At 40.0% G+C, this 27543-nt stretch overlaps 1 protein-coding gene across 4 annotated transcripts in view; it reads right to left on the bottom strand.

Moving 5' to 3' along the window:
* ZNF521 (zinc finger protein 521) overlaps window positions 1-27543 on the bottom strand; it is a 305133-nt gene that overhangs the window by 261679 nt on the left and 15911 nt on the right. For 3 of the 4 annotated variants that reach the window (XM_061130695.1, XM_061130692.1, XM_061130694.1), the window contains one exon: window positions 12069-12248. Coding sequence is in view for 3 of the 4 variants with exons in the window: in XM_061130692.1 (XP_060986675.1) it covers window positions 12069-12248 (180 nt within the window). In the remaining variant the exon portion in view is untranslated. Of the gene's footprint in view, window positions 1-12068; window positions 12249-23478; window positions 23626-27543 lie in introns of those variants that run through there. The other variant, XM_061130693.1, reaches the window with a different exon arrangement.

Raw genomic sequence — 27543 nt, 5'->3', positions numbered from 1 at the left:
TCTCCCACACCAGAAGCCATGAGTGGTGGTATCATTAAAATGGACAGAACTCCAAGAAAGCCTCATGTAAATAAACTTCCATGAAAATGGACATTTCTCAAGACTAACTGGAATTTTTTTTTTTTTTTGGAAAATAGTTCAGTGTACTTGCCAACTGTATACATCCTAATACTAATTATGCAATTTAAAGTTAATGAAGATCGTCACCGCAATCATCCTTGTCTACATTTTTATTTAGTCACCAGGGGGAGCTAATACTGCTCTGTGGGTAGGTAAGAGTCTAGAAATTAGATTGTGTTAAAGGGGGAAAAATTAAATTGATGTGGTACTACACATACCTCAAATAAGGTCCACAGTGCTGATAAGGTAAATACATCAGACATGCAAAAAGAAAATTAGACATAGATCATTTGTTGTTGTCGTTGTTAAACAAAGAAGTTATTAGAAGTTATTAGTTAATAGAAAAAACTAACAGTCATCAGTTAGTAGAAGCTTGCTGTGCTTAATGGAGGACATATATAAACCCAGTCACTTATGGTTGTCTTTGGTCCTCTTAGGGTCTTACCATCCAGATTTTGCACAACTGTAGTTGTCCAACAACTATTATTTATTTATTTCTATTATTTCTTGGTTTGAGGCACTACTATGATTCTTCATTCTAACACGTAATCATTTGCTCAAAAATATCCCATATAATTACATTATAATTATTTTGAAACAAATGGAACCTTATCCTTTTGCTCCACATATTTCCTTCTGTTCCAAATATATGTTTTAGCAATTTTAATGTGTGTTCAAAGAGTTCTACCCAATAATCTACTTAAATTCATTCTACAATTCACCCTGGAGACACAATCCCTTTTAAACTTCGAGGAGCTCCAGTTGGAACAAAGAGGGGGAAAGGGTTCAGAGTTTGTGGAATAATCACCTCTAATCGATCAATTTCCCCTGAAGGTAAAGCTGAAAGAAAGGAGGAGTGAAGAGTTCCATCTAATTCCTTGAAGTTTAAAGGAACGAAGCCCTGAGGCACAGTGTACCCTGATTCCTGCCTTACCCTCCCAAGGCCCTATTAAGGGGTCACAGATCTCTGTGACATCCCTGCCATTCCCCAAAGACAAGAGACCCAGACATAGACTTCACACAGAGAGAAAGGATGGGGAAAGAGTCTTACTTTTCTTATCAATTCACTATCTTATAAAGGAAGTAAATATTGGTCACAAGCATCTTAAGCATAGTAATGTTAAAAAAAAAATTGCAGTCATGCAAAACTGTAAAAATTCAACCTCCAGGTTTTATCACGTTGAATTTCACGTTTGAGAACAGGCTACATGTGGCAGAGCTCTTGGGTGCACAGGACTGTATCCGAATAGCTAAACACGGCCCTGCTCACAAGACAGGCTGAATGGCTGCACAGGGGCCGAGCAAATAGTTGGTCTCTTTTAATTCATCTTCCCCACAAAAGAGGCCCCACTGTTTCCACATCCCAAATACAGCCCTTCATTTATAATCTTTGCACTTCTCCATAGGGACAAACTGACAGCTTTAATTACCATCAATGACCATCAAGGACACGGTGGAAATTCTTGAAGATATTCTCCCATGGCTGTTTTCTTGACATTTTATTTACAGTTTTTTGGCAAATAAATCCTGAAACCACAGAATTGGATGATAATATGTTCATTATCAATTATACAACTAAGGCTAGACCATTTCTCTAAAACAGCTGTGGTTCCACAAGACATCCAAAGGTAACATTTTTAATACACAGACAAATAATGCTAATTCACTTCTTGAGTTCTACTCCTTTCAAAATGCTAATTTCAAAAAACTCAGATTAATCAAGGAGCAGGTAATTTGCAAATACAGCTACAGCTAATACAGAATACTCTCCACTTGGGTCTTACTTGAAAAAAATACAGTGAATTCATCCATTTATTTTCTATTTCTAGGAGAGTTCATCCTTTAGGAACTTTCCATTGATAATCAGTAGCTTTCTGGTGATTCACAAATTATTAAATCAGGCTGAAAATAAAAGCACCTAATTTTAAAATATACATGAAAAATATGGAGAAATATTTCTTATACTACCCATTCAACATTCCAGCTATTTAATTTTAATACATATAATAACTCATCATTCACAGTGGAAAAATATACCTCATCAGTACAGGCCTTTCATAAACCTCAATTACAATGCCCCCAAAGTATTCAAAAGCATTGAGACAATAATGCATCTGAAAATGATTATTTTACATCCATGATTTGGTAGAGAATTTCACAAATATATCAAGAAAAGGACAACAGATGACGTACTAATATCAAGGTTTTGCTGAAGCCCAACCAGTATGGAAATAACAAAGCTTTTATAGCAACCGACTCCTCCAAAACGAGAAAAAGGAGCTCACTCAACCAAAGTTCGAGGTTGGAACCAATTGTGGACAATTGCTTTATCTCTGATAAATACGCAGAGGAACTTAGGTCATGGTCCTGCTAGGCTAAGAAATTGACATACTCAGTCACACCACTTTCTCTGAAACTGAGAGGAGCAGAGACTTGGTGAGTTGTTTTTCATATGATGAGGTCAATGGCAGTCAAGAACAGGGGTCTCGCAAATACAGGGTATACATCCTAGGATAGAAAAGATAGCCTGAATATTTAGCAACAATCAGAAGAGACGTTGGCCATAAATAGCCACCCAGGAACAACATCCTGAGAGTAAGAAGACAAACAGGACTCCTGTCATCCTGGGTGCCCTTGCTCTTCCACTCCATTCCCACATCTCAAAATAGCACAATGCCCTGTGCCAGTGAAACAGGCTTGCTGATCACCTTGTTTAATGTTTATTCATCTAATTCACACAGAATCCTCAAATTTTGACAAGTGATTTTTAAAGTTTTCTGCAAGGAAACTGCAGGATGTTAACAGGTGAGCACAAGTAATCAACAAGAAAATGGCGAGTCTAGCCTTTGCACTCCCAGTAAAAGCTCTTTGTCAGCCACTGAATGAAGAGGGAGAAGATATTAATAGAAACAATTTAATTAGATATGACCAAAAGTTGGCAAAACAAAATAGAGATGATCAGGAAAGCTATCTGAAATATGGGCTGATAGACACCATTGATAATTATGAACCTCAGCGAGAAGTGTAGTAACATATATTTTCTCTTTGTGATTTTCTGATATAGCTCTATTAGCTCTCACAATCATTAAAATAAATTGTCAAAATAAATGAATCTATATCAGAACTTCAAAACAACATACACTTATTTTTAAAATCTATTTCATCTTCACCTCATTTTTCAATTTCTATTTTTTTGAGTGTTGTATCATACATGTATCTATGTAATATATTGACAAATACATATTTTGAACATGTATCCTATATATGTTTAATCAAAAATATTGGAAACTACTGATCTGAAAAATAAGCATGTGGAGAAGGGGCTAGGGAATGTGAAAAGTGTTAATTGCTGAGTCATGTCTGACTCTTTGCCACCTCATGGACTGTAGCCTGCCAGACTCCTCTGTCCAAGGGATTCTCCAGGCAAGAATACTGGAGTGGGTTGCCATTTCCTCCTCCAGGGGATCTTCCCAACCCAGGAATCAAACCCGTGTCTTCTGCATTGCAGGCAGACTCTTTACCATCTGAGCCACCATGGAAACCCAATCTGTAGAGGCCACGAATTGCATTGGGGGGCTTAAAAGGATCTGAAGAATGAAGTAGGCTAAAAACACTAAGGAAATATTTTGGGTAGGAAACAAGAAATTGATCAAAAGAGGATAATAGGAAAATAAAATATACAATTCCTTAAGCCTAATTAATATATAAATAGATTATTAATATATAATGAATAATAACAAAGCATGAATAATGAATTAATAAAGAAATCAATGTAGAAATATGCAAATCAAAGATATAATGCCTTAAGCCTAATTAATACAAGCTAAAGTGTTAAAATATCACATTTATTTCATGTAACTTATTTTCACTAATGATTTGAAAAGGAAAACAGCAAAACAAAGAAGTTCTAAAAACAATTTCAATATGCTTCTGTGAAAACTATGCTTCATTCCATAAAACGTTCCTTTTCCTTATTCCCAGTGCAAACCAAACTTGCTGTTAAGAGTACTTGATTGTCAAGTGAAACCAACCAGTATTTAATTTCCCACGACTACATAACACATGTTCAATCACTTTCACTTTTTCTTTAAATTCTTTAGTTAAAAAAAAACAACCCAGATGTCTAAAAGTCTTCAGTTCACACAATCTATGCAAAGCTTCCAAGAAGTCTCATAACTCTTAAAATCAAATTAAGTGAACATGCTATTTTATACTGATGTGGTGTCCAATCATTGGTTCAGTTACTTTTCCTCAAAACTGTGAACCCATACAATACCAATATTGGTAAAGGACTCACAAATCTGGTTAGGGTTAATAAATGTAATCTACAAATATGTTCTCTGAAACTACAACAACCTTGCATTTGCACAAACCTCTACCTACCCCTCTCACCAACAGTATGGTGGGCCAGAGGGTTAAGAACTAACAGTGCTGTTTAACTTTTCTGCATTTGCACCCAGGCAATTCACATTAATGATGTGAAAGAACACTTCACAGACAACTCAAGTTTGCAAATTAGCAGGAGAGAAGAGAAAAATGACTCAGAACAACAAGCGTACAGTATTACCAAATGCACTTTACACATTTATCCTGTTAAGTGTAGCTTAGTTCTGACGATTTACAATGCTGATTCTTACTCAGTTTTGTAAGCATAATAAAGTCTCCATAATCTCAGCCTTCCCCCCACCCCGCCTCCAGCACCCTGCTATTAAATCTTTGTTGAGAAGTGTGATGAGACCCCTCTGGCTTCCAGCCCTCCCTACCCCCTGAGGGAATTGGCAAGAAATGATAGGGTTTGTGGATTAGGAAAATGAGAGGTTCTCTGTGCTTTTCCTTCTTTAAATATATATTTTGATAATCTGTCTTCTGCATCAGAGAGTCCCAACAGCATTAGTGTTGATTCCCCTCCCTTCCCAGCCGCCAGGAAAAACAGAGCACATCTAGGGCGAGACAGGTGGTTTCCAACTACTGCTCAGCTGAAGAGCGGGGTTTAATTTTTTCACCTTTCCCCCTATACCTTCAAGCAGGGATGAGATAAGATTTATTTGAACATCTTGGATTGCAGACTAGAGGGCAATTGCCTTGGGAGACAAAAAAGAAGGCCATCCTGTCCCTCATTATCCTAAGGGACTGCTCTGCTGCCTCCTGGGTCAGATGCTTGTCCAGAACAACACTCACCTTCCAGAATCCCCCTCAGTGATGAACCGCGTGAACTGTGTGTGTGATACCCGAGATCTCTGCGCCCTTGCTAGTCTACTGTCTGTGAGTTCAGTCCAGGCCACTGGTGCCTACTCACGAACTGACCTGGGGCATAACTGATCCCTGAGCTGACTTTCAAACCTGAGTCTAAAATGGATCATCCTGGTCCACATTTGACCTTCGTCTCCCAAGGCCAGGTCTAGTCCAGGCTCACTTGGCAAGATTGTACCAGGATTTCAAAACTTTCAGTTTGGAGTGAGTCAGTTTTCACCTTGGCAGGCTCCCCCTTGGGGAGGAGAGTCACTGAAGAACTGATCTCAAGTTACCACAAGCACTAGTTCAGGATGGGAATCTCATGGCAGGGTTTCTCCCAGTTCAGGGTGAAACTACCCTGAGTAACTCCCATAGGTGTCAGACCACAGAATATCTCTGCTTTCTGTTATTGTGCAAATCAGCAGGTTTTAAGACTTTTCTCTCCCAATACTACTAGATAGCTAACTCTCCTGTACACTTCCAAGTGTCCTCTCTTTCTTCATACAAATTATTCACCAAAAAGTCTTCAGGCTGTGATCTGGATGGATGTGACCACACACGTAAGTAAAGACTTCAAGATTAACAGAAGGAAAGCCAAAAGGAGTAAAGAAGAAAGTTGAGAAAACAGCAAGAGACTATAACACAGCCAGAGAGAAAAAAAGAGGGGATGTATAAAGACAACAAGGAAATGAAGAGTCTTGAAATAAGGATAGGAAGCAAAGGAAAATTAACAAAGATACAAATGAGACTACATGAAATTCAAGGAAAAATAAGTGGAAAAGAAAAGAGTAAAATTAAAGGGAAAAAAAAATACTAGACTAACATTCGGTCCCCTAGAAAAAAGAAGCACCAAGAGTTAACTCAAGCAGCAGGAAACTAAATTAGGAAGAGTAGGACGTTCTAACTTAGAGTTAAAGGTTTTAATCAAGGAAGAAGGTAAAAGCACCATATTACTTTTTTAATTAAAATGCTGCCAGTGTCTTTAATCTCTTCCAGATTAGACCGAAGGGTGTGCATGCACGCATGCGTGCTGAGTTTCTTCAGTTCTGTCTCTTGGTGACCCCATGGACTGTTGCCTGCCAGGCGCCTCTGGCCATGGAATTCTCCAGGTGAGAATATGGAGTAGAGAGCCACGCCCTCCTCCAGGGAATCTTCCCAACCCAGGGATCAAACCCGCATCTTTTATGTCTCCTGCACTGGCAGGCGGATTCTGTACTAGTAACGTCACTTGGGAAGCCCAGACTGAAGGGTACCCTTAGTCAACTCAACTCAAGTTTGAACTCTAATACTTTCAGTTCAGTTCGGTTCAGTCGCTCAGTCGCGTCCGACTCTTTGCAACCCCAACTGAACTGAGCTGAAAGTGTTAGAGTTCAAACTTGAGTTGAGCACAGACTGAAGGGTACCCTTAGTCAACTCAAGTTTGAACTCTAACACTCTAAACAAATGTAAATCATTCCTAATTTTGTTCCTCACCCTTTCGTTCTCTCCGTGATCTTCCATTTCTGCTTTTTCCTTATCAGTCTACCACCCTCCCTAAGAAATCACCCTGAACATCAATAAACAGGACCAAGGCCGATCAGTTTTACCTCTTCTGAAATATTTCATTAAATCACACACACGCCTCTGTTTTCCTTCCTTTGTTTAAAATGTTGTGGGATAGAATGACGTGAGCACAGACTAGGATTCTAAGATTTTAGAAAGCCTAAGATGAAAACAAACCAACTATTTTATTAGGATTTGAGATTTTTGAAGAATAAGAATTTTTAACCCATAGCTATTATCTTCACCATACCATGTGCTAAAAAAATCAGCATTTTCTGCACTGATATTAAAGTTGTATAATATATAAAGAAATATATTACTGCATACAATATACTGCATACAATATATAAAGTTATTCAGGAGGAATTTTTTTGCTTCTATTCTATTTCATAGAGCTGGACATAAAGATAATTCCATGGTAGGAACTCAATGAAAGGTAAACACTAAATAGAATTTGAAGGCTTTTCTTTTTTAATATTGAATTTTAAATTTAATCTTTCACACGAGAGAGACACTATTCTCACCTAAGGTAAGATTTCTTGCTGGCATAGTTTAAATTGGCCACAGCAGTTGCGTTCCCATGTCTTCACCCTAATGTTAGTGTTGATTCCACATAAGTAGAGCTTCCCTTTAAAGCTATTCCACTGAAAATAGAATCATATTAACGCACTTAATAGGATTTTCCAAAAATTATGCATTCTGAGGAGAAAATGCACTAAATGAAGTCAATTAAGTGTACATGAGTTAGAAAATGCAAATAAACCCACAAAGAATACCTATACACACCCAATAGAATGCTTAACTTGAAAAGGCAAGCAAAACAAATGTTATCAAGGACACACAACCTGAACTCTCAGACACTGCCGGTGAAAAGTGTAAAATGGTGCAACCACTTGTAATAAAGATTTAGAAATTTTTCATACAGTTAAATATACCCTACCCCGTGACCCAGCAATTCTGCTCCTACTTAACTCAAGAGAAATAAAACATACGTCCACAAAAAAAGACCAGTAGAGGAAGGTTCACAACAACTTTGTTTATGATAACCAAAAACTAAAATAACCAAAACGTCTACCAATAGGAGAATAGAAAACAAATGATGATACAGTCATATAATGGAATACTACACAGCAATTAAAAAGAACAGACTTCTTATACATACAACAAGAATGAATCTTGCAGATAGTATGCTGAACAAAAGTAGCCAGTCACAAAATAACAGTACATACTGTGTGTCCTTATTAGAAGTTCTATAACAGGCAAAACAAACCTGCAGTTAAAAACTTAAAAGGTAGTTGCTTTTGCTGGGGTATTACTGATTGGAAAAGGGTCAAGAGAAGAGAAACTTCTAGGAAATTATCTTAAGAGGGATATGGGTCACAAGGGTATATGTATTTTATCAAAATTCATCAAATGGTACCCTAAGGACTTACAAATTTCACTCTATGTAAATTTTACATTATAAATAATAACATTAATAACTATAAACAATGATCAAACTCTAGTTAGTTGGCCTGCTTATCCTGATGATATGAGTAAGCAATTTTTAAACTACTTACTGTGTGTTATAGACTCAGCAACTGAGTAGATATATTGAGGATAATGGAAGCTAGGTGACTCACTACTCGAGAAGGCAGTAACAAACATGGAGAGAAAAAAGACTGGGATGTTCCACAAGCGCTAGACTGAAATGATGGGTATCAGTAGAAACATGTGGTTCTTGTTAGAGAGAGAAAAATACAAATATGTGTATATATTTGTATACATGTACATTTTAGAAGCTATGTTATACAGATATTATACTAAGTGCTAAGTCACTTCAGTCATGTCTGACTCTTTGCAACCCTATGGATTGTAGCCCACCAGGCTCATCTTATTCATGGGATTCTCCAAGCAAGAATATTGGAGTGAGTGGTCAGGCCTTCCTCCAGGGGATTGAAACCACATCTCTTGTTGTCTCCTGCTTTAGCAAGCAGGTTCTTTAACATTAGCACCACTTGGGAAGCCCATTGTACTAAATACACATATATATTTCCTAATTCTATCTGCTGAGATGGTTTATAACCAATGATATATCTTTATTAATGAGCACACATAGTGCCCATATCTTGATTTCTAAATACCTCTGTCCTCTTAAAAGAACCAGGGCTCCTTGGACAGAAGATTGATTAGGAGTAGAACATGAGGAGCCTGGAGCATCTGTTTGAAGGAGAAACTGAATCTATCCTCAAATAAAGACAGAGACATATTAAGCTGACAGAGGATCCAGTTCGAAGGGACTGCTGCTGCTGCTAAGTCACTTCAGTCGTGTCCGACTCTGTGCGACACCATAGACAACCGCCCACCAGGCTCCCCCGTCCCTGGGATTCTCCAGGCAAGAACACTGGAGTGGGTTGCCATTTCCTTCTCCAATGCATGAAAGTGAAAAGTGAAAGTGAAGTCGCTCATTTGTGTCCAACTCTTTGGACCCCATGGACTGCAGCCTACCAGGCTCCTCCGTCCATGGGATTTTCCAGGCAAGAGTACTGGAGTAGGTTGCCATTGCCTTCTCCGTCGAAGGGACTACTACTGACCAAATCTCAGTGTATCTGAGCAAGTAATGATAGTAATGAATTATAACCCATGAAATAAAATAAAAATCCAAATGCCCATGGTGATATGAACACAAAAATCAATGAATGAATAAGAAATTGTAGTCGAAGGTCAACAAATAAAAAAATTATAAAGCTAAAGTGGATATTTCATGAGAATGAAAATATTTGCATAGTGTCAAAGTGAAAGTTGTTCAGTCATGTCTGACTCTTTGCAACCCCATGGACTGTAGCCTGCCAGGCTCCTCTGTCCATGGAATTCTCCAGGCCAGAATACTGGAGTGGGTAGCCATTCTCTTCTCCAGGGGATCTTCCTGACCCAGGAATCGAACAGGGTCTCCTGCATTGCAGGTGAATTCTTTACCAGCTTAGCTACCAGGGATGCCCCAAAGTATCTTCCCACAAATTACTTGTTGTATTTGCCAAGGGAAACCATCTTCTGAACACTGGAGAAAGTTGGCGACCACCACTTAAAACAAGTGTTCAGTGTTAACCCCATCAACACTGGTAAAAATTAACATCAGATACTTCCTGACCTGATGTACTGAGAAGGGCCCATCATCACTTTGGTGGTATTCCTGCCATGGAAGTATGTCCGACTCTTAGTTGCTCAGTCCTGTCTGATTCTGCAACCCCATGGACTGTACCCCACCAGGCTCCTCTGTCCAGGAATTTTCCAATCAAGAATACTGGAGTGGATAGTCATTCCCTTCTCCAGGGAGTGAACCTGGGTCTCCTGCATTGCAGGCAGATTCTTTACTGTCTTAGCAACCAGGGAAGCCCCATGGAAGTATAGACGCTGAATATAACCATAAGGAAACATCAAACAAACCCAATTATAAATAGGCATTTTATAAAATGCTGGGAGTTACTATCAAAAAATGAGATCATTTCAGGTGAAAGGAGAAAAGAGAGACATGACAATTAAAAGTTATGCATGATCCTGAATCCTAGAGGAGAAAAAGCAAACAACAAATAAAAACCTCTAAATGACATTATTGGGACAACTGTTGAAATTTAAATATTGGTTGTGGATTAGATAACAGTATTGTGTTAAATGTGAACTTCCCTCATTTTGATTAAGTGTGCTGTAGTCATGTAAGAGAATGTATTTATTCTTAGGAAGTACACAGGATATATTTAGAAGGGTGTGAAGTCTCCAACCTTCTCTCAAATGACTAAGAAAAAAAATTAATGAGGCAATGACAGAGCAAAGAGGGTAAAATACAAACAATGTGTGAATCAGATAAGTGGTAAATGAGAGTCACATATAATATCTTTGCAATTTTTCTATAAGTTTGGAATTATATCAAAAGAAAAATTATCAAAACCCTAAAAAATATGTACACAGTCAATGTTTATATACACTTCGTAGATTTTCAAACTTATGTTCCAAAAAAGATGATAACAGGTTTTCTGAAAGAAAGAAGAGTCTAATAAACATGTTCACTGCAATCCCTTTTTGAAAAGCAACAGTGCACTTCAATAAAGAAGGCTATTCAATTGGATTTAATCCAATATTTCCACAATAATCTGTTCAGGAAACCTGGTTAACATGGAACACCTATTAAAATCTCACAAAATTATCAACATTCTGTGGAAAACAATTGGAGAACCACTTGTCTAACAAATACATTTCCTACACATGGTTAGTTGAAGAAAGATTTGTGCTAGGAAAATAAAAGAAAGAGATCTACAAACACACACACACTCACCGGGGCAATGTCAGTATCAAATAATAAGAGAAAAATGACAGGAATATAAAAAGAGATGTCTACATAAAATGTCCCTCCAACCTTACATAGTATGTTCCTGCAGGATATATTTTTAAAGAGAGTATCACTTTGGTAACCGAGTTTTACTTTTATCAAACCATTAACTTGAACATGTCCTGTTTCCTGTCATTTTAAATCTGATTTTTACCATGAAACATATAGGAGAATAGTTTCCATGACTTAAGTGAGCACCTTCTGTGGGCCAGGCACTGTGCAAGGCTTAGAGAATACAGTGTTGAATAAGACAGAGTTCCTGCCACCCATGAGCTTCTAGTCTAATGAGGGAGATGGAAAAGTTAACACATGCACTGAACACTGTGATATTCATGAATAAGCAGCAGACTTTACAGGGCAAAAAAGGCGCTAAACTCAGCAAAGAGTGACTGATGAGGAAAAGTCTTCTTAAGGAGATGTTTAAACTAAATGAAATTCATGCATGCTAGACTTCTGGGAAAACATATTCAGAAGGTATTTTTAAACTTTATCTCAGCCACCCCATGTTAGGTTCTCCATCTACATAGTTTAAAAAACTACATCACTGTAGCTTTTTAAAAAGGAAATGAAAACATATCCATCAGCTATCAAAATCTAGGTACACTTCAAAAATCTATGGATGACTGTGACACTGAATTTGCCATAAACCATTATCTTAGAAGTCTTTCTAAAGCACTTCCAGACTTACCTAGGTACTCAAGTATAAGAATAAAACAGCTGGAAGACAACAGAAGAGAAAGGAGCAAACTGAAAAAAAAAAAAAAATCAGAAATAGAACAGTGTGAGGAGACCAGAAGTGATGGGTATTGTTTACCTGTCAGCTGACATTGATTAATCTTGTGTTCTGTGATATCGCTCAGGGACTCGAACACCTGGAGGCAGCTGTCACAGCTGTGCACAACCTCGTCCTCTAGATCCTCCCCGTCCTCCGGCCTCTTCTTACAGTCTATTGCTTCTCCATCTTCAGTCTTGTCTTCAAGTTTACAGTTGGGGTCTGAAAAAAAAAAATCAAGACTGCTAAGTATGGGGTTGAAAGACAGGTCCTTTGCAAGTCTTTACGTTTAATCTTACTACCAAAATCAGAAACACCTTCTCCCTTGAAGCTGCAAAAGGAGGGCTTTATTGCAGATTTTATTTCAGAAGCATCAAAAAATGAGTCTTCCCTAAAATCTGTCAGTTCCTGATGACTAGAACATCTCTCCCCCAATACAGAGCCCTTTTCCCAACCCCTTTCAAATAATTTGCCACCCTTAAGGTTAACTGACATTTTTTTCACAGCCTTTTTTTTTTTTTTTTTTTGCTTACAAGAGAGAGATAAATCACTTTTGAAATTAAACAGTCTCCAATGCAGAGGGGAAAAACCACCGTGCTTGAGAATGAATTCCTTTTCTGCTAAATATACTCTTTCACAGGAAATTACCAGAATTAACCAAAAGTCTAGAATAAGCTCAGCTAATTACCATAGGCATGAAATTGACCTTTACTTATAAACTGGTCAAAACACACAGTTACCCCATTATTTGTTAGACAGCAATAGCAAAATAAGCTCCGCCACACAGCAAAACAGTCTTGCAAGCACAAATTCAAGTGCAAATACATTGGTATGTCGCTTGGTTCAAAATCATCAAAAAACAAAACAAAATATAAAAAGAGCAATTAGAGATTGTAAATGAGTCAACAACTTCAACTGACATTACCAGCCTCAAAGACCTAAACAGTGGGAAAACTAAAAATAGTTCCATTCTAACCCTAAGAATGATACACACATAGCAAGAGGGACTAAGACAGATGTTTTCCCTGAGAGCTCAATAAATATTTCGTGATTTCTTATGCTGTCTTTTGCCTCATTTTAGAGAAGTGCCCCCAAATATTTTAGTGCCACTGTTCCTCTTTGCAGGAAAGCAGAGGAAGAGAGAGAATGCCTCTTTAGGGAAAATTAGGATAATAAAATCTGTGACTTCGTTTACAGAACATTCATTTCGAATAGCAGAAAGTCCTCCAAAGTCAGAAATAAATTATGTCTCAAAACAGTTTTCAGTGAAATAGTTACAAAAGAATTGTATCAAGGTACCTAAGAAATATGTAATATGTTATCTGTAGTCATTTTTTTTTAATATGGAGGATAAATATTTGAAACGTTGTAATCCAGAATTCACAGGATCAAATGAGCCCAGACTTCATTGGAAAGTCAATGAATGCCATCAGCCCCCCATCCGGCTGTCGAAATTTCTGCCACTCTGCATGCCAGGTCCTTCTGAGAACCTGCTTCTACAACTCACAGTGCTGTGAACTACCTTTGGCTGGTAGTTGCTCCAAAGCCTTTCCTCACATCTGTAATAAACTTAACTATATCATCACCCTTCAAACGATTCCCATATGCCCAAATCAACTCACATTTCAACATAGAGAATGACCTCTTGGGTTCATGAGACAAAAGCAGAATCCCCAATTCAAAGAGCAAGTAGTTTTTGTTTGTTTTCAAACAAGAACGTCGGGTTAAAGTGAATTGATAATTCGGGTTGATTTGTCATCTGGAAAATTATTATCTCCATACTCTATGCAGTGTCCGTTTCAATATACTGAGTTATAGACTGCTCATCCCTGGGGGAGTAATCACAGGACCTTTTTCATTTGCCCTGTCCTTTGCCCAGCATAGCACTATGTCTGGGTGAGTGCTTAGTAAATAGTATTTAGTGATGAAGAGAATGGAGAGGAGAGAGGAAAAAAGGAGTACGTTAAAAAGTCCTTTCCTGGTATTTTTCCTGTGAATGGGAACAGACCAGTTTATCTCCAAATTCAAAAGCATCTACATGCCTACATCTTCGAAAGCTGATGCTATGTCAAAGCATCACATTTGCCTTTGCTGGTTTCAAATGTTTCATCTAGTGCTTCAGAGGCAACAAATAGGTAATGATTCAAAGAGCTCCAACAAGCTAAAACCAAGTGGTAAAATACTGCCAAATTAGAGCCATTCAGGAAAAATAAGTAAGTGTCCCCACTATGGCAAACTAGCCCCCGCACCCATTCAACCCTTGGTGGAAGGCAGCAGACGCATACTGAACACTCTTGGTTGTTTAACATGAGTTTCCAGTTTCTCATAAAACTGACAGCACTCAGGGAAATGTGGGGGCTGGGTCTGAATTTTAATATGATTATTTAAATGCTACGCATCAAGTCTGCAGGCCTGTTTGTTTTTAAATAAGGAGACACTCTGAATACTTTAAGTAGTATGCAGAGAAAATGATAAGAACTTGCCTCCCTTATTATTCAAGAATATGGGCACTTTACACGAATCCAAATCAAAAATATCAAACAAATAGGAAAGCCTGCATGATGCTTTAGGTCTTAACAGCTAAGGAATGACCCTGTCCATGCTTCTGACACTGTGGCTAGTTATTAAAATGAGGGTCATTTTAAGACTAATAAAAAATGGTTTTGCTTCCACTTCTGCATTTACAGATAGAATCCTTCAGGGACTGAAGTCAGTCAAGCTTATTCACTTCTGCTGCAACTTCAGGATGCAAGCTCCAGCCAACTGGCGAATTTGTTTTTAGGTCACCACTTAAGAGGGACCCTCTGGGGGGTGGGTGCGATTACAGCCTCTGATGCCTCAGTGTAGTATAATGAGCTCCGGAATCTCAGGCTCTCTCCTAACGAGTAGGTTGTTGTTGAGGTTTTTTTGTGTTTTTTTTTTTTTTGCCAACCTCCATGTCCATGAAGAATTCGCTGTTGCCCATTCAAAAGATGCGTTTATTTGTGTTACGAGTTTCCACTCCTAGTGGCGCTGGAAGATTCCAGAAAGCTTACATTGTCAACCATGTCTTTCCCACAGGTGGCTACACTTCAATAATTGCACATGGCCTTAGTTAGGTAGTTTTTATAAAGTCCTTTGAGAGTCAATCATAAAAAATAATTGTATTACTCTGCTAGCCATTCAAACCTCTGACTTCAACCTAAGGGGTTATAAATACAGGGTCCATGCCTGTGAGCACTGCCCCACCCCCAACACCACTGCAGGACGGACAGCTATTATTCCAACTCTCTTATACTACAAACCCTCCCAAAGGGCAATATTTTAAAGTACCTGCACATCTCCCCTCCCTGCACTGTGACTACAAACTCCATCACAGCGGCAGGCACCATTCTGCCCGCTGCCCTGAAGGAGGAGGCCACCCAAACGTGTTTCAGCCATCACTCACGACCTCACACGCCCAGCCAACTTTCTGGCTCGTCCCTTCCGAAAGGGCCCTATGAGGCACTGGACTTAACAGTGTTTGAACTTGGATAAAGGCTTAATTTTGGAACAAAGACATGATTATTATTATAAAAATAAACGGCGGCTCTCTGTTTTCAATTGTGTTAACATTACTTACAAGTGGAAATTTAAAAGAAGTGTGATTTTTCCCCTTATTATGTTCCCTGGCAGGTGGTTTCGTCCTTCTTCTCATCCTCTTCTTCATAAGGGTTGTTATTGCTACAACTTGGTTTAATAAAATTACAACTTTGGGGAAAATGAAAAATTGCGCTGGCTTAAAAGTGGTGGAGGCAATAAACCCATGGACTTCAATTAATTTCAAGTGTGGGATCAGTTTAAGGCCAACCAGCAGAAATTCTATTCTGTCCATGTAAAGATGAGGTTTCACCACATTTACTTTTTATAACCTATATAAAAGTCAAGTAAAAGTAATGAATATCTAAAAGCCATCTCAGTGGACTGGCAAAGACTATCTGTATTCTTGAAACTCATCCTACATATTTCTCTCTGTGCAGCAACGATCCCAGGCCTGATCAAAGTTAAAAAATGTCAAACCACTGAGAAAACAGCCCAATTTCCAATCCATCTCACTGCCTAGAAATGGACCTCCTTCCAAGCCACTTTTGCATGGAAAAGCACTGGCAAAAGTAAGAAAAACTAAGAGATCATGTGGTTATAATTATTACCAGGCAAGGAATATTTCTGCAGCTCAGTGGTAAAGTAAAACTCTGTCGCTTTCTGCTCCCAATAGTGTCCATCGCAAAACAACTGCCTCATTAAATCTCTGCAGTAAGATTAATATGCCGTAGCCGCACTACATTTATAACTTGGTACTCTATAAAAAGCACATTTAATGGTAAGAGCCAGAGCCTAGATACAAAGTATTACTATAAAAACTTCTGGCAGCGAGTACACAGTGCAGGCCCTCTGTCCTTCTTGCCGGAGATATAAATGAGGCTTTTTCCTGGTGGATTCTAAGCATGAGGCCCTACCTTACAAACCAGTCTGTTTTTATGAGAGTGGCAGAAACACAGGATTCAGAGGATGATGTAAATATGGATGCAAGAAGACTACTTAACAACTAAGACTGGCAAGAGATGAATGAACCCAAAATACTCCACTTACACACACACGCAAACTTAAAAACTGGACCATTTCCTAACAGTTTGTTCTCTGGTCATAGCCAGCTTTTCACCAGATTAAACAACCATGGCATGAATTACTCAATCTTAAAGCAACCCACACAGTGCCAGTAAGTTCAAGAAAATACCAGCTAAAGTATGCACACTGCCTTAAAAAAAGAACAAGTCTTGGCTTCATGTGAATACCATGACCTCCTGGATCTGAATCACCTAAAACTACAAAACACTAGATGTTCAATAAAAAGTGAGCTCAACACGACATTATTAGTGGACTAGTAAAAAAGTATGTTTTTGTTATTTTGGAAAGCTGCCTAAGTTCTTTCTTCCAAGGATATCTTCTGAAAAAAAAAAAAAAAAAAAAAGCATCATAACCCTAGTGTCTTATTTTCAGGAACTCTATGATGAATAAGTCAACAGATAATTTAAACACATGCATTCCACACTCAAATGTCCCCAGATTGCTACGAATGATACACCTCAAGTGAACAATAAGCTTGTACACAAATAATGGATGGTCTGATGTTGTTTTTAAAGTTCACATATAGTCACAGTGACTGGTCTTCTAAGGTTTACTGAAGTCCCACACCTAAAAAGTAAACCAAAGACGACTCTTACTTAGAGCAAACCACGTCTGAAGGCACTCCTACCCTAGCACGCCTGTGTCCTCAGTTGCTCAGCTGTGTCAGACTCTTTGTGACCCCATGGACTGGAGCCCACCAGGCTCCTCTATCCATGGGATGCTTCAGGTAAGAACACTGGAGTGGGTTGCCATTTCCTTTTCCAGAGGATCTTCCCCACCCAGGGATCGAACACACATCTAATGCCTCCCACACACTGGCAAGCAGATTCTTTACCACTGTGCCACCTGGGAAGCCTCTAGAAATGTGCTCAAATTCCATCAACTGGTGTATCCTGATGCTAAGAAGAGAGGAAAAGTTACCTTTGGGCTACAAAGAGTTAAAGAAGAGCCTTCCTCCTTTACCAAAGGGTAAAAAAAACCAAAGGGTGGGATCATTATTTTGTGCTTTCTGGGCTCTACATATGCATTCTAACTGGAAATCCCATAAGATGAGAACAGACTTGGGGAAAATAAATCATCCATTGTTATAAAATCACAAGCAGGCTCTGATGAAGGAACAGGACTGTCTGGACCCCACCTGCCTGCTACTCTGCTGCCTCCCCTTTTTCTACTGTAAAGAAAAAGTAAACAAACAAAACAAAAGCAAAAGTACTCTGAGGTGGTCAAGGATGCACATGCCCAAACTTTGGCCTCAGCTGGCAGGACAGGGACAGCCATCAAGGTTGAGACCTGGTGATGACAACAGGTCCAGGGAGCTCAAGGGATCATGGATAAAAATGGGCTCTTTTTACTTTTCCTACAATGTTTATGTTCTAACCACTCTATTCTCTGAAAGTTGTTAAACTGTTTTAAAGAAAAAAGCTGGGGTGGGGGGGCAGTGGGGGGAGAGAGAGAAAGAAAAAAAACACATTTTCATCTACTTTTCTTTCCTGCCTCTAAAATCTCAGATAGAAAGAATTATCTTTATGTTAAACAAAATCACACAGTTGGAGTTTAGAATTTCAGTGGTTTTGCTTCATTGTTCTACAGGTCTATCACACTCCTTGAAGACCAAAGAGAAATATCTCAGATGCTCTATTAGGAAGGGGCACATGCCAAATATGAATGTACTACCATTCTTCTTCTTTTTTTTTTTTTTTTAAGATTCTGAAGCATCTTTTTTTTATTATTATTATTATTATTATTTTTTTTTTTATTCCAGTGGACCATTCTTCTTTATACAATGAAATTCCTCATAGGAGGATGCTGAGTGGGAGGAAATTAGCCTTGGGAGAGGTTAAAACACACACACAGACACATACACACTGAAAAATACACACTCACACTTCGGAACCAAATAAAGTTTCTCTTCTTCCTATCAGAATCCTACTCAAATTTCCTTCCTCAACTTCATCCCTCTTTATCTTTAACATGAAATTTAGAAGAAAGCAATCTTAGCACTCTAACTTTCATAAAGAGTATTTATAAACAGATTCCTGCCTTAATCATTTAACCTTCAATTTGAGTGACTGTGGTTGTCTTGTTGCACCTTCAGCAAACAAACATTTACTGAGCATCCACACAGTAAGAGGCATTTGGTTAAGGCCCTGGGCTTCCCAGGTGGCGCTAGTGGTAAAGAACCTGCCTGCCAATGCAGGAGACATAAGAGACGTGGGTTCGATTCCTGGGTGGGGAAGGTCCCCTGGAGGAGGGCACAGAAACCCACTCCAGTGTTCTTGATGGAGAATCCGATGGAAAGAGGAGTGGTCCATAGAGTAGCAAAGTGTCAGACACGGCTGAACCAACTCAGCTCACACACATACACACTCACACACCGGAGATGCAAAGTCTAAGACCTGGTCCTTGTCCTAAAGAGCTTAAAATCTTCTGCCGAGCTTCCCAACCAGTGGGTCAAAGGGGGGTTCAGGTGTTCGAGGATACTGACTTCACCCTCCAAGTGGCCAGGTCACAGCTAGAGATCACTGGACACTGGCAGGCCAATTGCTTCTCCATTTATCCAAGTGTTTCCTTCAAAATGTTTCATTTTTCTGTATGTGTGCCAAGACATGAGAAGGGCTGGGGAGCACTGAGGCAGAGAAAGGGAGAGATGAATAAACCGATACCTGCAGAAGGTGGTGCTCAGTTGGAGGGGCTTTTCAGTCAGATGGGGCAGTGCAGAAAGAAAAACGTTAGCTAAAGAGGAGGAGCACTGGGCTGTTTTAAAGGATCAGTAGCGCTGAGGATGGACTTCTCTGGTAGCTCAGTTGGTAAAGAATCCATCTGCAATACGGGCGATCTGGATTTGACCCCTGGGTCGGGAAGATCCCCTAGAGGAGGGCATGGCAACCCACTCCAGTATTCTTGCCTAAAGAATCCCCATGGACAGAGGAGCCTGGTGGGCTACAGTCCATGGGGTCGCAAAGAGTCAGACAGGACTGAGCGACTAAGCATAGCACAGCCCTGAGGACAAGTGACAGACGGCACTCCAGCAAGGGGAAACAGGGGACTCCCCTGGTGGGCCAGCGGTTAGGAGTCCCCTTGCAATGTAGGAGACACAGGTTCAGTCCCTGGTGGGGGAACTAAGACCCCACATGGCTTGGTGCAACTGAGCCCAGGCCTTAATTAGTGAGTCCATGCAACGCAATGAAATGTCCCACATGACAGCTAAGACCTAAGCAGCCAAACAAATAAATACGCTTTCTTTTTCTTTTTTTTTTCCTTTAAGAGGAAACATATGTAAAGGCAGAGATGCAAAACATGATGCTTTCCAAGAAGCTCAAGCTCTTCTGTGCTACTCAAATGGGGGGCTCTGGATAGAATGGAAGGAAATGGGAGCGGCAGCAGAGATGAGGCTAGAAAAGTGAGCGGCTCACGAAGGAACTACCATGGGCTAAATAGTCAGATGTTAACCTGGTGCTATGAGAAATCACTGGAGGACTTTAAGGATAGTGACTGATCACCTGTACATCTTAGAGAGATGCCCCACTGATAAGAAGGTTTGGAAAGAGACCAGAACTGGAAGCAAAGAGACCAGTATGGTGACTCTGACACAATGCAGGGAAGAAGTGCAGAGAGAGCAAACTAAATCAGTAGCAGAAAGGGTTAATGAGAGGCACCCCAGAAACAGGATCTGGAGGACTTCAGATGGACTGTGGGCCTAAGAAAAGGGGGAGCCGGCTCAGTGACAGCCAGGCATCAGGCATGGTGGAGCCGGTCCTAGAGATGAACTTGCTGTCTTGGCTTTAAAACAAGTGTATTAACCAAGGCTAATTAAACAGGTGTATGAACCACAGCTTTTTTCACTATCTTCATACCCAGATTTCACCTTTTATCTATAATCCCAATAAAGCCAAAGCTGGAGAGAGATTGGACAGAAATACCACAATCACACCAGCTAACTTTTTAATCTAATGGGAGAGATTTGCAAAGACCCGCTGACACTTCCTGGGACTTAAAAGGTCTTTGGTAAGATTCCTTTTACTTTGGTCTTGTTTCAAACACACATAAAGCCAAGGAAAAATAAATCCAAAATTTGACTAAAACCAAAAACAGATATTGATTCTAATAGCTCTCTTTTATTCTCTTTTAGGGCGAGAAAAAAAAGAAACATTAACTCTTAGTTAAAGTTACTATGATTCCGCATGTAGTTCATGATCCTTTCTGAAAGACAACGTGATACAATAGACCACTACTGTCAACAATAGAAACCCAAGTGAATACATTAAAACATTCACATCAAAAGGCTCAGCCTTGGGACTTTCCCTGGTGGTCCACCGGTTAAGAACCCGCCCCGCAAAGCAGGGGACATGGATTCGATTCAGGGAACTAGGATCCCACATGCCGAGGAAAAGAGCAACTAGGCCCACGTGCGGCAACGTGAGTCCAGGCACCACAGCTAGGGAGTCCGTGCCCTGAAGGGAACCATCCCGCCGGAGGCAACAAAAACCTAGGGTGTCGCAACTAAGACCCGGAACAGACAAATAAATAATGAAATAAATAAATAAATAAATACAAGGCTTAGGCTTCATGTGGAAGAAAATAGAGCAAGAAATCACAAGAATGATAAGTCAACCTGACAAACGTGAGATGGAAACACTTAAAATGGTTACAGAAAATCAAAATCATCTAACCTAAGAGAAAGAGAAAAAGATGACCCTGGAAAGGTTTTGTTCTGTTCTTCCCCCAGATGAAAGGTTTTCAGTGATCTCTCCCATGTCTTTGTATTGTTGCTGCTGTTTTGTTTTGTGGGGCTTCTTAGCAAACAGCTTTCTTCTCACCAGATTTGAGTCCCTTCATTCTTCCGCTTAGCCCGGTGTCTTCATGTTCAACATCACTGGCTCACTGGGAAGGGGCTGGTAATACACCTGAGTGTAGTCCCTGCTGCTGCTGCTAAGTCGCTTCAGTTGTGTCCGACTCTGTGCGACCCCGCAAACGGCAGCCCACCAGGCTCCTCCATCCCTGGGATTCTCCAGGCAAGAATACTGGAGTGGGTTGCCATTTCCTTCTCCAATGCATGCATGCAAAGTCGCTCAGTCATGTCCGACTCTGTGCGACCCCATGGACAGCAGCCCATCAGGCTCCTCTGTCCACGGATTTCCCCAGGCAAGAATGCTGGAGTGGGTTGCCATTGCCTTCTCCAGTATAGTCCCTAACTCCCTACAAAAACCGACAAACAAAACCAACTTCTACATTCCCTAAGCTCAATGTTCAACCAAGTCCATGGACCCTTTGTTCCATTTTATATGAGAAAAATATTACATAAAGTTATTGTTAATATCCAGATACACTGGTCTAATTTTCTATAGCCAAGTGATTTTAAAACTGCTAAAAATCTACTCTGGAGGAAAAAAATTATTTAAAAACATTTATGTGTAGTTTTTAGCACGTAATGACCAGGTACCCTGCTTCTTAGAGCAACTACAACAATAAATGAAACATGTTTCTGAACCTAGGATTCAGACATCTGGATATTTGGGGAAGAGTCTACTTATTTTTTCTTTAAATGTCATCAGTAAGCCTCAGGTATAGGATTAATAGCATAGTGAGGAAGTATTACTCCATCCAGGCAGAGAAAATCTGGAAAGAAAAGCTTTATATCCCAGACACATACTTTCTGATATTTCTCCCAACTGTTCTTAAGACTTCAGCTATTTTCTATAATGCCAATCCAATTGTAACAATATTTCTTAATTGGACACTTAAAGTTAACTATCTCAACAATTATAGAAGCACACTAGCTTAGGGAGAAAGTTTTGTTTTGAACAAGAAACATTAGTTTGCTGCAAGACTCATCTCTAAATTTTGAGATGATAAATTCCAATCTCATTCACAAAAATCAATTCAATATTACCACTCCTTTCTCTTTATTAGTGACTTTGTTTTCGCTTTTGTTTTAATTGAGGAAGTTCCTCTTCTTAATTGCAATGATATATTTAAAAGACAGGGAAAATCAGTTTTGTCTAAAGGTTGTGAGTTAAACACAACATTTGGGACCTTATTATCCCACTAAATGGAATCATATCACTGAGGAACATGAAACATCTCGCTTATTTTTCTTTTCCTTTTTCTCCTTCCGAAGGGCCAACTGGTTCTCAAACAAACTGGGGATCAAACTGTCATTAAAATATAGAGTGGAAAATGATTTTAAAACAATATTTTAAAAGATTTTTTCTTTCCTTTCAAGCTGGCGCACAAGTAAGTGGACAGCCCACATTTCTAAGAAATGATCCCATTCAGGAAGATAAGAAAGCAGTTTCTAAATAACTTCTTTGGTAACTTAATGGCTCAGCAACAAAGAAAGAAGGAAAGAGAAAGACCCTATAAAATAAGGTACATGTTTGTACAATGAAAGATCAGAGCAAAAAGTGAGGCTGTGATTTATGGCTTATGAACTATTACAAAATACAAGAAAATTTATATGCAATTGGAGAAAAAGAAATTCATTTTGTTCCCCTTGAGTTGGGCTAATAAATTTAAAAATATAGGCAAACCTAAATGTCTAAGTTTCCTTCAGCCTGATAAACAAAACAAGAAAAGCCACATAACCAAAAATAAACTATAAAAATAGATCATTATTGATTAAGTACCATTTCTGAAACACTTTCCTTAAGGAATTTGAAACAAAGGAAATAAACGAGCATCCTTTTTAAAAACTTTTTAACTGCACTTTTTATTTCCTAGAACACAACTAGTTACATTTCCCTATGAGTTTAATTAATGTTTTTCTTTAGTTCTAATGTAATCTAAAAAGCAGATTTTAATAATGTACCTTTTCTTACAGAATGACGACCTTGCCAAATGTGCATTCCATCTGCATGGATCTGCAGACAAGTAATAAAGACACCACTGTCATTAGCATAATCAATACACAATTTACAGAGCTACCCAGATAGAACTGAAAGTGAACGTGTATGCCATTATCTTAGTAACTATAAATTAATAGTCGCTTGTGGAAATACATTCCCACTTACATTGTTTCAATCCTGATTTGTCAAGAAATAAATATATATACATATATAGAGATATGTTTCAAACGATGATTTATCATCAGACAACCCCCAAATATGCATAAAGTAAAATCAACTAAATCAATCAAACATAGGGCAGAATGGCTGATAAATACCCATAGTTTATCATTTTTTTACCATATGCTTTAATAAGCAGAATATACACACACACATATATATAATATATTAATAGATAGATTTCACTGGAAAAGGAACATGCTCTCAGATGATGAGTCAGGAGATCGCACCCTATTTTCTTAAAAGAATAATGACACTAATCACTAATCTTGTCAGTTCTACTACTTGCTGCTTGCAATTTTGAAAGTTTATGTTTAACCAACATTTTTAAAAAATACGTGCCATCTCTAAAACATCGTCTCTAAGACATCAGAACTGGCATCATTTCTTCAGGGATGGTGACGGGTCATGCCCAGTTCCCTCCACAGATGGCATCAATGTCCCACCAGCTCCCGGCACAGCGCATCCCCCACACGTGTGTCCATCTTGTCATAAAAACAAAGACAATTTGCATGAAAAAGTGGCATATTTCAAACAGGAGAACACAGACACTGCGTCAGGATGGTAACCTGACAGTGGGAAATACGAATTTCTTTTTCCCCTAGCTTCTCCGCACAGTGGATTGAAAACAGCTAATGTGACACTGGGGCTTCCCTGGGCTCAGTGGTAAAGAACCCGCCTGCCAATGCAGGAGACAAGAGTTCCATCCCTGGGTCGGGAAGATCCCCTGGAGGAGGAAATGGCAACCCACTCCAGTGTTCTTGCCTGGAGAATTCCATGGACAGAGGAGCCTGGCAGGCGCTAGTCCAAGGGGTTGCAGAGTCAGACACAACATAGCAACTAAATAACAACATCCAGTAGACATTACAGGAAGCGATTCAGCCCAAAGTCAGAGGCACTGTTCTACCTGCTCAGACACGGCCATCACTCACTTTCTCCCGTCATTCAGCCTGGGGGAGGGCTCCACCTTCGCCTTTGAGGGACAGCATCAAGAAGAACGCCTTTGAAAGGCCACTGAACATCTGCAAGGGGGTATTTCTACTGAGATTTCACCAGCAATGGGAAAACACTCCTGGATCCCTCACTCGAGCACCCCACGCCCACCTCCTCAAAAATATCTCCCAGATCAGCTTTCTGAGGCATATGATTTTTTTTTTTTATCAGAAGCTAAAGCCTTGAAACGACTGAGCGACTGAACAACAAAGCTTTTAATCACACAATTAGGGATTTGTCAGGTATCCACTGCTTTCAATTCTCTCCCAGGTGTAATGACTAATATCATATCTTTCTTTTCTTGTAGGAGTAACTTGTAGGGGGTGGGAGTGAAATAGTAGAAGGAACTGAAATCAAAATGCTTAAAGCACAAAAGAACACCAAAGGGGGACTGTGGTGGCCAATGTTAGTTGCTCAGTCATGTCCAACTCTTTGCGACCCCATGGACTGTAGCCCACCAGGCTCCTCGGTCCATGGAATTCTCCAGGCAAGAATACTGGAGTGGGTAGCAATTTCCGTCTTCAGGGGATCTTCCTGACCCAGGGACCAAACCCACATCCCCCGTGTATACTGCACTGGAGGCAGATTCTTTACCATCTGAGCCACCAGGGAAGCCCAGAAGGAGGCTTAGAGGTTTCATAACATGCAGAATTCAAACACAGGTCATCAGGCATGGCACCCCTCAGATCAACTCACAGGGACACACTGGTGGTGCGTAGATGACACACGTCTGAGACCTTGACAGCTAACACTAGACTAAGGAAGGCGACTCTGTGTGTGTGTGGGGGGGGGGGGGGTGCGGGGTGGGAGGGATGGACTCTGAGAAGCTGAGAAGGATGGGGAAAGTCACTTTAGCATCCACAGTCTAGAAAGTGTACAGCCATGAGAGGCCATTCCTAGAATCAGAAGTCAAGAGACTGACACTCTTTCCTGTTCTGTCACAAAACCCTGGTGTCACTGGGACGAGGCACAGAGGCTCCTCCGGTCTTGGAGACGTCGGGGAAAATCCAGCATCCTTCCCCACCTTGGACCACTGCATCTTCCAGGCTCTAACCTCTTCTCTAACAAGACCTCCAGCCCCAGACAGCGCCGACCTGTCAGGAAACAGAACAGCCACCCCAGCCCTTTCAAAAGTGTCTTCTAGAATATCTATTTTAAATTATCTTGAAGTGGAATTTCTTTCATCACTTACTATCATTTAAGGATATTCCACTCATTAAAAGTGGCCTCGCACAATCCTCTTGACTCTCTCCACCCCGATTTTCAATTACTATTTCTTTCACTTCATTTAGCACTAAGGTTGAAGGAAAAAAAGTATAAATGGATATTTGAAAGTCGTCTGATCAGATGTATTAAGGTTTCTGGCTCTGTCTGTACAAAAAGACAACTTTATGACAGTTATCATTTAGTTAAAATAAAAAGACATGGTCGTGTCTACCCAGAGTATCAGACAAATGAGTGCTGAGGTCAACCAGCGGGCAAAGCACAGGCTGGGTTTCTAAGCCCAAAGGGACAGTCGAAGCCCAGCAATCTGGGAGTGGGAAGTGGGTGATTTCATGAACTAGGCACAGAGAGGATTGGCGACTCAATGAGCAAGGGAAGGCAAGGGGAAATAAAAAAGAAAGCAAACTGAACCATTAGGACTTACTGCAGCAAAGAATGGAGAAGAAATGAAGAGGAAAGAAAACTCAGACAATCGGCTCCCAAATAAGGTTTCACATAAAATTAAAGCAGCAGCTAGACACAGCCAGACACAGACTGGTAGGTAACATCCAGACAGCAGACACATTCCGTCTTCACATCCTCTACTCACTCCGCTCCTAGACAACACAGCTGAAGCCCAGAAGAAGATGCTTCTAGATCAATTTACTGATGGCTACGGTGATACAGAAAATCATCCCCTTGTTCAACTAATTCCTTTGCAAACCCAAGCCCAGATTTACCTTTTTAATTTAAGGATTATTAATAAATCTACTATGATTAAACCTTCATAATGATATGTGAATTATTTGTCTCTAGCTCCTCTCCCAAGAACAATTAGCCTACCTTTGCAAATGAGCAGTTAGCATCGGCCCTTTCGCAAAGAACCACAAAGACAAAGGCCTGGCGTACCGAGAAGATGGCAGAGGCTCCAAAATTAATTAGCTCCACTTTATGTTTCCATTATCTTTTAATTGGAATTTCTGCAGGAATTTTTCCTTCAGAACTCTCTCTACACTGGCAGGGAAAAGTGGAGCTTGGAATCGAGAGCTGCTTTGGCCAACGGGAAAGGATGGGTCATGCAGGACGGAATCCGGCAAAGACATCCGCAAGGGAGCCACCCAAGTCAGAGCTCTGAAAACTGTGTCCAGCCAGACAGGTGCCCGGAAATCCCCAGAAAAGACATGTACCCAGAGGATGAAGGCTTTCCCCCCAAAGCGAGAAGACCTTTGAGGATGAGAGAAAGAAACGTGGACTAGGGACTTCTTATCTGACAGGACTATTCTAAGAGCTTATACGGATGAACTGAATTCTCACAACCACCCTATGAATTAGGGTAATACCCTCACTTGGGGCTTCCCGGGCAGCTCAGTGGTAAAGAATCTGCCTGCAGTACAGGAGACCTGGGTTTGATCCCTGGGTCGGGAAGATCCCCTGGAGGAGAACTTGACAACCCACTCAGGGATTCTTGCCTTGAAAATCCCACGGACAGAGGAAGCTGGCAGAACCATGAAGTTGCAAAGAGAAAAACGCGTTTAAAGCGACTGAGCATGCGCACACAATCCTTCACTTACAGACGCAGAAACTGTAGTTCCTTGTTATTTCATAATTTGCAC

This window comes from Dama dama, chromosome 27, assembly GCF_033118175.1.
Source record: "Dama dama isolate Ldn47 chromosome 27, ASM3311817v1, whole genome shotgun sequence".
In the NCBI taxonomy this organism is placed as follows: domain Eukaryota; kingdom Metazoa; phylum Chordata; class Mammalia; order Artiodactyla; family Cervidae; genus Dama; species Dama dama.
This window is presented reverse-complemented; position numbering and strand designations above follow the sequence as displayed.